This window comes from Mastigoproctus giganteus, chromosome 12 (genome assembly GCF_048544385.1).
Source record: "Mastigoproctus giganteus isolate SK-2022 chromosome 12, ASM4854438v1, whole genome shotgun sequence".
In the NCBI taxonomy this organism is placed as follows: domain Eukaryota; kingdom Metazoa; phylum Arthropoda; class Arachnida; order Uropygi; family Thelyphonidae; genus Mastigoproctus; species Mastigoproctus giganteus.
Genome location: NC_143586.1, coordinates 143,537,853 through 143,551,509, shown reverse-complemented (window position 1 = coordinate 143,551,509; position 13,657 = coordinate 143,537,853). Strand labels below are relative to the sequence as shown.

The following is a 13,657-nucleotide window of genomic DNA, read 5'->3' as shown; positions in this document are numbered from 1 at the left end:
ACTGGAATACCTTTCAGCATCTTTCAGAGTTTGACATCTCTACAGTCAATAGGACATCCATCACAGAAATTATTGCTCACTTAGCTGCATTTGCAATTCCAAAAACATCTACCTGGTTTTCACTATTTCCAAAACCATGGGGGATTATAGAATTCTATCAGATGAAATGATACAAAACAAAGCTTGGAATAATTCTGAAGATATCTCAATACATCCAGCCTTCTAGCTTTTAATTGTGCACATGCCAAAGCATGTTATGTTTGATGTCAGAGCAAAAAAGACTCATGGATTCATTTTACATCTTCTCTTACCTAGTCAGCCAACCCTAAGAAAGTTTGGGATAAAGTCCAGAAAATGAAGGAGAAATATACATCATGCACCCTTCATTGATCCTAGATTATAGTGGATACACTGTTGCAGATTCAACTGCAATGACTAAATGTGGTTGGGGGGGGGGGAACTTTTTCTAACATCTGTACATTATCCTACTCTCCAGGGTTCCTGGTCCTGAAAGAGAGAAATGAAATGCAGGCACTTACATTGGGCCATTTTCCCTAAAAGAATTGAAAACAACTCTAACTTGTTACCAAAACAAGTGATGTTGGACCAGATGACATCCATTATGAAATGATAAAATGCCTCCTACTAGAATCTGTGGAATTGTTTTGTAATTTTTTTTTTTTTTTTTTTGGCTGATGCTGCATAAGCTTATACACTTGTTCTCTTGCATCACATGCCACTACTACTACTACTTCAGGCACAAGACAAATTTTCTTGCCTTTGATAAGCTAGGAAAGACCAAAAATTTCCAATTAGCTTTTTGTGCAAAATTCTGGAGAGAATGGCCACTGTTCATCTTACATGGTATTTAAAAGCAAACTACCTCTCCAGGACATAGTGTAGCTTCTGAAGGAACATTTAATTAGACTGGAAACATCCATCCAAGATGTATTTCCTAAAATGCAAGGATGTGGTGTTATTTTCTTTTATCTGGAAAAAGCTTATGCCACAACTTGGAAATGAAGTATTTTAAAGGCTCCCCCCCCTCTCTCTCTCTCTCTCTCTCTCTCTCTCTCTCTCTCTCTCTCTCTCTCTCTCTCTCTCTCTCTCTCTCATCAGTTATAAGTGTTACACTTATTGTCATCAGAATGAATATCATTACAGAATAACTCCATTCAGCTATAAAGTGTCCTGTATGTTGATGACTTTAGAATATTTTCCCATTGAAAGAACTGCAACAAACCATTGATCACCTCAACTCCTGGACAGTGGCAGGCGGTTTCAGGTTCTTGTTACAGCAAACTGTTGGTGTTCATTTTTGTCATAAGCTTCACCTTCATCCTAAGCCTGAATTGCGGCTTGGACAAAATACTATTCCACTACTACCTGAAACTAGATTTTTTTTGATAAAATGTTGACTTTTTTTCAACATATTCATCAGCTGTGCACAAAAGGTTTGAATATCCTCCATGCTCTACCTTATGGGGTGCAGACTGTTGCACCTTACTATGCCTTTACTGTGCACTTTATGCAGTCCAAATTAAATCTATGGAGGATGCGGAAAGGTCAGGAAATGACCACCGCATATTCCCGGAGCAATATGGCCTTAGTTGCTAATGCTCATAAAAAAAAAAAAAAAAAATTAAATCATAGATCTCAAGTATACACAGTTACGTATACAGTCAAGTATACAAGTATACACAGTAATGGTGTACGTTGATGATTGGATCCTATCCACCACCACCAGGCAACTTGCTTGTATTGTTACTGTAGAATTTCAGATGTCACCTGTCTGGAGTCTTTATGTGGAATCAGATGAGCCATTGTTATCTCTTTGATGGAAGCAGCTGTGCTTACAGTACATTTTTAAACTGAAGTGCCTGCCAGACGAATTCTACATGGACATCCATTTTTGAGCCATGCTGGATTAATCTTTATAACACCCACCAGACTGCAAACCATCCATTTGATATTTGTATTCAAGAGATTCTATTTAGAGATCTACATATTAAAGTAGACATTGTGCGCATCATTTATGTTTTGGTGCTTTTAATCATATGATTGAGCCCTTGTACACTCAGTCAGGTTTTATCTGACAAAGCCAGTACATCTGAAGTTTTTCAATTTTTAAAAATATATAAATTAGTTCGTAATAATCATATATATTCATGGTTACTCTTATTAAGACCATTTGCTGCTTTTGTACACTTGTGTGCATTCTTTTCTATCATAATCTAATAATAAGTTACTGATTTTTAATGCATTTTATTTTTTGGAGTTGTACATTATGGTCTAAGTTGCCTTTGCACCATTACAAAATCAGATCAGGTCAAGTTCTACTACTGAGTAAATCTCCAACCCATGAGTTCCTGTGGATATTTGGAATGTTAATATCACCTGCAATAAGACAATGTGATTTTCTGTCTCTATAATTGATCATTATGCTACTCTTCATGTGATTTGGCTTATAACAGATGCCATCTCCCACCTTTGTTTTCCCAGTGTTTATGTCACACCAGACTGAATCAGCATTATATTGGCAACTTATGTCTACTGGTTGTATTGTTTTAAAATTTATGTACTTTTTAATGAAAAGTATGATCACCAAAAAAAAAAAAAAAAAATTAATTAATTAAATTAAAAAACCCACTAACCTTTCTAGGAAGTAAGCTGTTTGTTTCTTTCCCCTCAAAAATAAAACAAAATAAATAAATAAAATTAATTAAAAAATAATAATCTTCTTGTTAACATCTCTCTCCTGCTCATGGGGTAACAACCATTCCTTGTTGTTACCCCAGCTGGGGTTGTGGTTGGACAGAACAGATGCCCTGTGTAAGCTCTAGCTACCTGGGTTGATTGCAGCCTTTCTTGAACATGGCACGATCCCAATTGTGTAGATGAGTTTGATCTGGCAATCTGGTCGGTGTACATAACACTTGACTGTTCAGTACTGCTATTATCTGCATAGCAGTGGCTCCTAAATAGGCCATGTAACACTGAAACAGTATGTGCAGAGTATGGTGCCTGCTGTGATGCTTACCTTGTGATCCTTCCCCAGTAGGAGATACCTCCTCTATCATCTCTTAACACTGTATTCCCAATAGCATTAAATGCAATTTCTTAAAGTGAATCAGATTGTAAGAACATCTTTTTTTTTTACTGTGTAATCTGTTAATCTTCAACTTTTTAAGAGTTGCAGGATTAGTGTTTCTAAGTAATTTTGGTTGATGTCTGCTAATCTGTATCAGTATTGAGGGGATCTGTTAATGGGAGGTAGCATATCCTGTAAGAAACTGTGTATTCTGCTGATGCAGTAAGAAGTGTCCATTATTTGGAGGTTCCAGCTAATGGGAGGTATGAGATAAGGGAGGTTTTAGTGTATTTATATTTTACAGGTTTGGATTTTTAAAAGCTGGCAGGTCTGTATTTTATTTGACATTCTCAGCATGACAGGAAATGCTAGCCTTAAAATTTGCAAGTGTGTTTCGAACATCACAAAAGATTACATAACTGGTTGAGGTAGGGTGAAGGAAAAGCTCTGCAGGAAAACATCCATTAGTTTTTCTTTTGTTTGTTTATGTAATGGATTATGTAATGGGAGCCCATCTTAAATGAATATGATCTTTTCAAAAGAAAAAATTCATTAAATGTAGACATTGGTTCAGTTTGAAACATGGAGCAGTAATACTCATCAGTCACAGAGCATATGCAATTAATTTGCCCTTCACTAAAATATGGATTAATAACAAAGTTTGTGGTATAGCTGCACTGTGACCTTGGGAAAGTGCAGAAATTTTCTGGGTAACCAAATTATCTGCAGGAGCTCATAGTCAACATTATGACTATTCAAATGCTTATTTAGGTGAAAGTGAACTTATTTTGCCCACAAGGTATTCCATATGAATTTGGGATCTAACTACATATGAGCAAGTAATTCATATGTAATTAGCATTAGCATTTGCAAAGGCACATGATGCAAGAAAGCAAGCTTATATAGCATCAGCCAAAAAAAGCTATCAACTTCTACAATGACAAATAGAAGTTTGTTCCAGCAATCAACCACCCGCTGGTTAAAGGCAAACTTCCACACATAAATCCTACAACCGTCTTTTTATGCCCTCTCAGATGATTATTCTGAGCAAGAGGAAGAATCCCATCAACATTGAGCATGCTTAAACCATTCAAGGCTTTATACTCCTCAATCAGATCACCTCGCAGGTGCCTAGTCTCCAGACACTGTAATTTGCAAAACTTAAGCCTTTCTTCGTAAGAGCAACCCTTTGTTCCATTCACTAATCTTGTTACCCTTCTCTGTACTCATTCCAACAGCTCTACATCCTTCTAAAAATGAGGCCTCCAGACCTGTATACAGTACTCAAGGTGTGGCCTGACCATTGCCTTATACAAGGGGATATCACCTCCTTATCCCTGCTAGAAAAATTCCTGTATATCATTGACAAGACACCATGAGCTACTCTTGCAGACCATCTGCACTACTCAGAAAACTTCATATCTGCCTGCACAATTATCCCCAGGTCCTTTTCATTCTCTACCACTGTCAGTGTGGTACCACAGAGTTGATACGTTACTCTGGGATTACTGCTTCCCATATGTAGTACTTTACATTTGTCAATGTTAAACTTCATTTGCCACCTCTCAGCCCATCTGCTCAACTTTTCTACATCCTTTTGCAGCAGTTTAGTGTCATTAACAACCCTGCCAACCTTCATATCGTCTTCAAACTTGGATATTAAGCCTGATATACCATCATCAATATCATTTATAAATACAGAAAACAACAATGGACCCAACACTGAACCCTGAGGGACTCAACTAATAGCATTAATACACAAAAAGCAGTGTCCATTGATTGCCACTCTGTCTTCTCATACTCAACCATCCCTTTATCCATAGCAGCAATTTGCCTCCAATGCCACACTGCTCCAATTTGTGTAATGTTGTGGGTCACTCTTTCTTCAGGATGTGGCAATCACTGATGAGTACTGTATACGTAGTACTGAATGCTTATTTGCACTCAGAAAACACCCTCCCTATTGGCACAACCAATTCGTTTGCAGTATTCTGAGTATCTGGAGGTTTGCAACTTCTGGGCAGCACATCCAAAGAATTTCAGCTCCTTCCAAATTTCAGCAAATTTGGAAATCACATTTCTAAATTGCATTAGCAGAAGCTAGAACCTAATTATCTGTTGATCTGTTCATGTGCAATATTCCAGAAGTCTCTTAGCTGCATTGCTTTAGTTTTGGAAAGTGTTCTTAAGGAGCATAAAATCTTTTAGTGACAAACCTATCCTTTAAGTGTGGTTTTTTTTTTTGTTTTTTTTTATGTAAACCCCAAACGCGAGAGGTATTAGAACCTATAGTACTTAGTACCGTGCTTGGGTTGGAGGTTGAGAAGACGAAAGATGATATTTGTTGACATTGGACTTCAACTTCTGTAGACTGTAATTTTCAGGTCCAGAAAACGTCAGTTGAATGAATAAACGAGGAAGATGACAAGTTGGTTCTGTGGGTTTGAAGTTGGACAGTAAATGGATGTCGGCTGGTAGCGGCACGGATTCGGACTGTTTTGAAAGAGAGAGTGCGAGCATTATAGAAGCCAATTCAGAAGAACAGTGCCCATGGAAGTATCTGTAGAAGAGGCATGCAGCAGAAACAGTACGTCTATGAGACAGCGAGTGGAGAGACTTTGTTAAAGATGAATCATTAATTAACCTAACTGCCCTCTTCTGAATGGAATCAAGAAACCTGAGAGAGGTTTTGGGGGCACCACCCCAGATGGGGGAACAATATTCCATGGCAGTGCAGATTTGTGATTTATACAGAGTGAGCAGCTGTTTGGAAGAACGCCGAGAGCGAAAGAGAAAACCAAGTTTTTTAGATGCAGAGGAAGCAATATTTGTAATGTGCTTGTGCCAAGAGAGATTAGAAGTCAGGGTAATCCCCAAAAGAGATATATCATTTTGCCTAGAAATCGGAGTGGCACTAAAGATAAGCATAGGAGCAGAAGAATCCTTTTTGTGAGATATAAGACAAGACTGAGTTTTAGAAAGGTTGAAATCAACTTAAGTTGTCTTTGCCCCACTGGAGGATTACCTGAAGATCGGCATTTAAGGAATTGGTAGCAGACTTTTGAGAAGTTGAAGCTGACTGAGCAGGAAAATATTTCTTAAAATGAAAAGTGGAATGCAATGTGCTATCATCGGCAAAACTATGGATAGGATTTCCAGTCAATGGAAGAAGGTAATTAATATACAAGAAGAAAAGAGTGGGGGAAAGAACTGAACCTTGGGGGACACCGGCATTAGTGGAGAAGTTAGAAGACAGAGAGCTATCTACCATCACCCTAAGTGAGTGATCAGAGAGAAAACTGGATAACCAATTACTAAAAACAGTTGGCAAACCATAAGATGGAAGCTAGTTTAGAAGACCTTTATGCCAAACATGATCGAAAGCCTTTGAGATGTCAAGAGCAACTACTTGTGTTTCACCGAACTTTTCCATTGAATTTGTCCATAAATGGGTAACATAAGCCAGAATATCACCAGTGGATTGACACTGACGAAATCCATACTGGTGATCGTTGATTAGACGGAAGGTTTCTAGGTAGTTTAAGAGTTGGTGGTTAATTGATTTGTCCATTACTTTAGAAAGAGTAGAAGTAATTGCAATGGGACGATAATTGGATGGGAGGGATTTGTCACCCTTTTTAGGAACTGGCTGGATATGAGCAAATTTCCAAGCAGAAGGAAAAACACCTTTGGAATAACAAAGTGAAAAAAAGGTGGCAAAGAATAGGAGTAAGTTCAGGAGCACAGGTTTTGAGAACAAGTGGAGAAATACCATCGGGACCTGGAGCTTTCTTAGCATCAAGATTCGTTAAAATCCTTCTGACATCCTTTGGACGGAAGACCACAGGAGGCATTGAATGGAGCGTGTTGGGAATGGCGGGAGGTGTTTTACCAAGATCATTAATACATGAGTTGGAAGAAAAATGAAATGCTAGCAGGTCAGCTTTATCCTTGGCTGAAGTGACAACAGAACCATCTGGTTTGGACAGAGGTGGGAGCAGAGATGGGCAAAAGTTACGGCCAATAGCTTTGGCAAGAGACCAGAATGCTCGGCTACCATTGGGGCAAGAAGCAAGTTTTCTACTCTTAGCCTGTTCAAACTCTAGTTTGGACTGATTAATAACTGCTTTAAAATTGTTGCTAGCTTTGGTGTACGCATAAAATGAAACTGAAGAATTATAAACAAGCCAATTCCGATATGCAACATTCTTCTCTTGCCTTAGCAGATTTATTGGAAAATCAAGATTTAGATAAAGGATGAGATTTTAAAGTGGAGTGTGGGATAAAGGATTCCATTCCTGCAAGAATAATTTCACTCACACGATCTGAGCAAACGTTGACATCAGAAGTTTTGAAACAGTAATCCGACCAAGGAAAGAAGTCTCGCAGGTCATCCCATTTTGCATTCTTGTAATGCCAAACAACACGAGGTTGGGAACAGCCATGAGATAAAGGTTCCATTGGAGAAGAGACAATCACCAAGTTGTGATCTGAAGGACCCCTCACTTCGATCGTGTACTTAAAAGGGTTGTTTGTGAGAAAAAGATCAAGCGTATTGGCTATATGATTAGGATTGTCCAGTATTCTTGTAGGTAAATGAGCAATCTGTGCAAGGTCATTAGTAATTGCAAAAGCTTCAGCATCTCGACCAGCTGGGTCGGTGTGACTAGAAAACAGAAGCCAGCTGGAGTTGTGAACATTCAAATAACCAAGTAAAATTACCTCACTGTTAGGAAAGTTGGACTGGAGAAAGTCAAGTTGCAAAGAGACAAAGTCAAAGAGCTCCAAGTGATTAGTGGAGTTGGGAGAACAGTAGAGACAACAGATGAATTTGACACAATGAGGTAGAGAGATTTTAAGCCAGAGAAGATCAAAGAGAGGAGATTCCAAATTGCCAAGTCTCTGACAGGGAATATCAGAACGGACATATGCACAGGTTCCACCTTTGAGGCGAAAGAAATCATACAGCAAATAATTTGGGCATCTGAGATGAGCAGTAGTTGAATCAACCAATAACTGAGATTCTGCCAGAAAAAGTGCATGGGGTTTGGCGGACTGCAAGTGGAAATGGACATCGTTGATATTAGAATTGAGAAATGAATTTGTGAAATGAATAGTGGTGCTTTCTTTACCATTCAGCATCTTAATTCAGAAATTGTACTGATAGTTCTTACTAAATACCATTGTAATAACTTTTATATTGCTTATTTTGCACTTCATATATCAAAATTAAAGTTATGGATTTATGTCTATTCCCTTTATTTCAAGAATTGGTTCTGCATAGGCCACAATGTGCATATACCAGATATTACTCAAATTGCATTGCTGTTGTAGTTGCTTTTCCATGTGTGATTCAATAGGCCAAATTTAATTTGGGCATGCCTGTATACAGCACATGTGATAAAATAATTATGAGACCAGAAAATATTAACTACTTAAACTGAGTGATAAGCAGTAATATTTTATGCCCATAAAATGATATAGCCATATATGAAGAAAAGACCAAGGATAATAACCTATAAGAAATAATGTTCTCACAATGAAGATAAACAAAATTGTGTAATAATTTTAAATATCGTGTATTACTTTAGAGTTTGAATTTTACTGCCATTTTATTTATATATGTGTGCTGATGTAATTTTTTTTTATTACCTGCAGCATGAAGAACTAGTGTTACTCCTTATTCAACTAAGAAGGAATCAATTTCACATTACAAAAGCTAAAGAGAAGTGCTGGCAAAAATTAGAAAATGCACATCAAGCCAAGCTGTGAGTTTATACACTTTATTTTCAGTTTGGTATTATGTTTTTTTTAAATTAATGTTATCAGTTTTTGTTTTTATTGATGTTATTTTTTAATTTGATTGTTTTGTAACAGGGATGCGACCATATCAGTTAGGACTGAAATTGAAAGTGTGCAATTCTGCCCAGACATGATAGGAAAGAGTACATGACAAGTACTCAATCAGAATTTTTTGAAGTGTGACCTGTGCATGTTGTCAGGAGTGACTATTTTTGCAAAGATGAAATACACTTAAATAGAAGGGATGCAAGAATATTTGCTGGTGTGATTTCCCCCCTCCCCCATTTTGAGCTCTCTCTCTCTCTCTCTCTCTCTCTCTCTCTCTCTCTATGAAACTGAAAACTTAATACCAGACATGTAAACAAAATTACTTTCAAACAAATTTGGGATGTGTTACTGTGTTAGGTATACAATCGCAGGGATTTTTCTTTTTTCCATTAAAGATTGACAGCAAGGACTTTATGCTAAGGTCTTATGTCCAATTTTGAGACAGATCATCTGGTTTGAGGCTACAGCCCTTAACTGAAAATTTTTGAGCTCCTGAAAAAGTTTTTGGAAATTTTTGACTTTTTTACTTAATCAATATACTAAATTGTGTTTAATAAATAGTTTTAATAGGCCTAGTCACATTTGTTATTTTTAAATTTAGCTAACAGTTTAATAAGTTAACAATACTCATACAGTCTCTTATTGGTTATTGCAGCACTAATATCATATTTCATGATTAGTAACTTTCTTTAGTGTAGTACAAGGATGGGCCATAAATAAAGATTATTATCTTTATTTTCATTATAATGAAATTTTAAATTACTTGAAATTTTTAATTTGTGTAACTTATAAGTGTAGTACAAGGATGGGCCATAAATAAAGATTATTATCTTTATTTTCATTATAATGAAATTTTAAATTACTTGAAATTTTTAATTTGCTCTTAATCTAAGTGCACACATGTCGAGGTAAAAATTTAATCTTGAAAACAGTAAAACTTTGAAACATGTGGACATAGTCTTCCCTATCCTCGAGAACATTTCCATCTATGCCATACAGAGGAATTTTTCTCAAGTTGTTTCTCAACTTCTGTGTAGACACATTTGTTTGATGCCTGGATAAAAATTTAGCCCATGCAGGTATAAATGTTTACAATTTCAATTAAGTATAATAAGGAAATAGATCAAACTGAGATAGTGCTCAAAAATTATTTGCAAAAAACATTCTGCTGCTTTTTTTGTGGATACTGCACATCTGAGTTTGATTATTGTAATTAATTTTATTTATTTTTCATTTTTTAACTTGCATGTACATAAGTTTAATATTTATTTATATTTTTAAAAATGGCCTATCAAAATACACTACTTGTTGCTTATTTCTTAATGCCTATCTCTTCCTACCAAATATATATATATATTGTAGTTTATGGTTTCCTAGCTTAATGGTAAATACATGTATGTATAGGGTAATTTTTACCCAAGGCACGTACCAAAATCTCAAGCTTTCACACGGGTGCAGAAAACACAGGTTAGCTTGCTTAATTAATAAATCGGTCTTATAAACTGAATTAAATTTTTATAATATTCTTTAACGGAACTTTACATAGGCAAATATGAAACAGTTAAAATAACATGGCAACAATTGTAACACAGTTATTAATCAATCCAAACTACATTTTGAACAGGCTAAGAGTCAAAAACTTGTGTTTCTTGTCCAACCAGTTGTTAAGCATTCTAGTCTCTTGCCAAAGCTATTGGCTACAACTTTTGCCAATAGCTTTGGCAAAGTTGTAGCCCACCCCTGTTAAAACCTGATATTGCCACCTCAGCTAAAGATAAAGCTGACATGCTGGCATCCAACTTTTCTTCTAATTCTTGTATTGATAACCTTGTATTGCATTCTAACTCTTGTATTGGTTAACTACCTCCTAAAATTCCCAGTACACTCCATTCAATGCCTCCTCTAGCTTCTGTCAAAACGATATCAGAACAATTCTGAACAGTCTTGATGCCAAGAAAGTGCCAGGTCCTGATGGCATTTCTCCACTCCATAGTCAAGTGGTAAGGAGTGGGAGTGCAGGAGCACACACTGTTTGAGTAGACCAGGGTTCAAGCCCCTGACTGCTAAATACGGTCGATCTGCCAACCTGCACTGGATCACTGTGGAAGATTATGGTCCATTTCCCTCAGCATGAATCGTTGAGGAGGCTTCCATCCTGCAGTGGGTTGATAATGGCTGCAGTTCACCTTTTTACAAGGATGAGCAACCTTTATAAATGGCAGCAGGTCAAATAAAATGTCTGTGAGGTACATGTGGGCCAATTTTTTTTTTTTTTTTTTAAACTTTCCATGATTTTTAGGATTATTAAAATGGTGTATAATGAAAAAGTCATAAACAATTTTGTTATTTATTGTAATATTTATACTTATATAATATCATTGTGTAGATACACCATAGACAACTCTTAAGAAACTACAAAGTAGTTGTTGTAGGCATCATTTGCTCTTTCTCATATTGTGCTCTGCCTTCATGACGAGTTGCCATGATATTGCACTACCTCGAATAAGTAATGCTTCACTAATAGAGAAGACTATTGTTACTTATTCTCAGTGAGTTCCACCACCCAGACATGTTTCAAAGCTATTGGCCTATCATCAGTGGGTGGGCAGGTACCCTGGTATTGCAGACATGACGACCCATTGTCATATACACCTTTTGGCATCTCTCATATTGTGTGATTATCTTCACAACTGGGTCGTCATGTCTGCAATACCAGGGTACCTGCCCACCCACTGATGATAGGCCAATAGCCTTGAAACATGTCTGGGTGGTGGTACTCACTTGAGAATAAGTAACAATAGTCTTCTCTATTAGTGAAGCGTTACTTATTCGAGGTAGTGCAATATCATGGCAACTCGTCGTGAAGGCAGAGCACAATATGAGAAAGAGCAAATGATGCCTACAACAACTACTTTGTAGTTTCTTAAGAGTTGTCTATGGTGTATCTACACACCGATATTATATAGATATTAAACTCTTAATGTATTATGCCTTGTGCATTTAGTTATTTTAAATATTGTAATATTTATACATACATGTACATATAATTAATTTTATTAATAAGAAAAATGAAATACAAATTCTAGATAAAATTACAAAAATACAATTATAGTAACAAAATACAAATACAATTCCAGTAACAAAAATTGCAATATTTTATTTTTATAATATTTAATGAGAGATTTGATACTGTTTATTTTTATCAGTGAATCAATATCTGGATCGATATTTGTCATAGCAATGCACACAGTATTTTCTAAATTGACGTCAGAAATTCCATTAATTCAAAAATATATATATATAATAAATGGCAGGCCATTATTATATATCTTTTTAAAGCCACTACAGGCCAGAGGTTGCCCACCAATGGTGTAGTACATTATAATGGTAATTACTGTATTTTAAATTGTAGTAAATAAGTAGCTTAAAGGTTCTGATCATGTAAACTGGCGTATTTTTTTCTTTTAGCTAAGAAATTAAAAAGTCAGTAGTATTATTTAGAATGTAATATTAAATTAATATTTAGACTAGAATAATGGACCCCAGGTGCCAAGAATTATGGTGATCAAGATGTTTAAAAGTGTCTCAAATCTCTGGGGAATGTGACGTATCTAAGGGAACAGTTATAACCATCCTCCATTAACATTTGGGGATGACTAAGGTCAGTGCAAGGTGGGTCCCCAGATTTCTGACCCCTGTACAGAAGCAATTCAGAGTATGATGTTGTGAGGATAATTTAGAGCTTTATGGAAAGGATCCTGAAACTTTCATCTCCAGAATTGCTACAGGTGATGAAACATGGGTTTATCACTGGGATCCTGAGACCAAGCAAGAATCAATGCAATGGAAGCACTCTTAGTTTCTCTCCCACCAAAAAAATTTTGGACACAACCTTCAGCTGGCAAAATTATGGCAAACATTACTTGGGATGCTAAGGGAATTTTGTATATTCACTGCTTGGAACATAAGCAGACAGTCACTGGGGAGACATATGCATCCCTACTGTACAATCTAAAGGATGTCATAAAGGAAAAATGCCGTGGAAAACTTTCTAGAGGTGTGCTGCTTCTTCAGGACAACTCACGAGTGCACAGGTCACATGCTGCTACTCTGCTTTGAGAGACTGTGACTTTACAGAACTTGCCCATCCACCTTACAGACTGGATCTGGCCCCCAGTGATTATTTCCTGTTTCAACACCTCAAGAACGATTGAAAACTTACTTTTCAATCGTTATTTTGCCAGCAGGGACGAAGAGGTGATTATTTCATTGTATAAAGCAGGGGTAGCCAATGAGTCGATCGCGACAGTCGATCGACCGTAGACTTTAATTTCTGTCGATCATGATGAATTTTAAATACAGTCATCCCTCTATTTGTTTGCCTTGTGCAATGAAATTTTTGAGATGGTAGATTGCGGCATATTTTGAAAGAAAAAAGTAGATTGCATCACAAATTAAGTTGGCCACTCCTGGTATAAAGTAATGGTTTTTTTTTTTTTTTTTTGATTTGGTAGTTGTTGGCGCATCGGCTTCTGTGGCCATATTGCACCTCCCAAGGTTTTTGCAGTACTTTGATCCAAGCCCGAGGCGGGAATCGAACCCGCGACCTTTGGGCTGCCGGGCAGGTACTTTACCCACTCGGCTAGCCCGGTTGGCATAAAGTAATGGTTAAGCTGCATCTTGAATACTGATATAGGTCTTAAAACCTTTTTTAAG

General features: G+C 36.7%; 1 protein-coding gene across 3 annotated transcripts in view; it reads left to right on the top strand.

The window, feature by feature from the left end:
• kmr (pleckstrin homology domain-containing family A member kramer) overlaps positions 1-13,657 on the top strand; it is a 666,551-nt gene that overhangs the window by 425,627 nt on the left and 227,267 nt on the right. For all 3 annotated transcript variants that reach the window (XM_090386565.1, XM_090386564.1, XM_090386566.1), the window contains exon 12: positions 8,750-8,859. In XM_090386565.1, the coding sequence (XP_090242691.1) occupies positions 8,750-8,859 (110 nt within the window). The remainder of the gene's footprint in view (positions 1-8,749; positions 8,860-13,657) is intronic.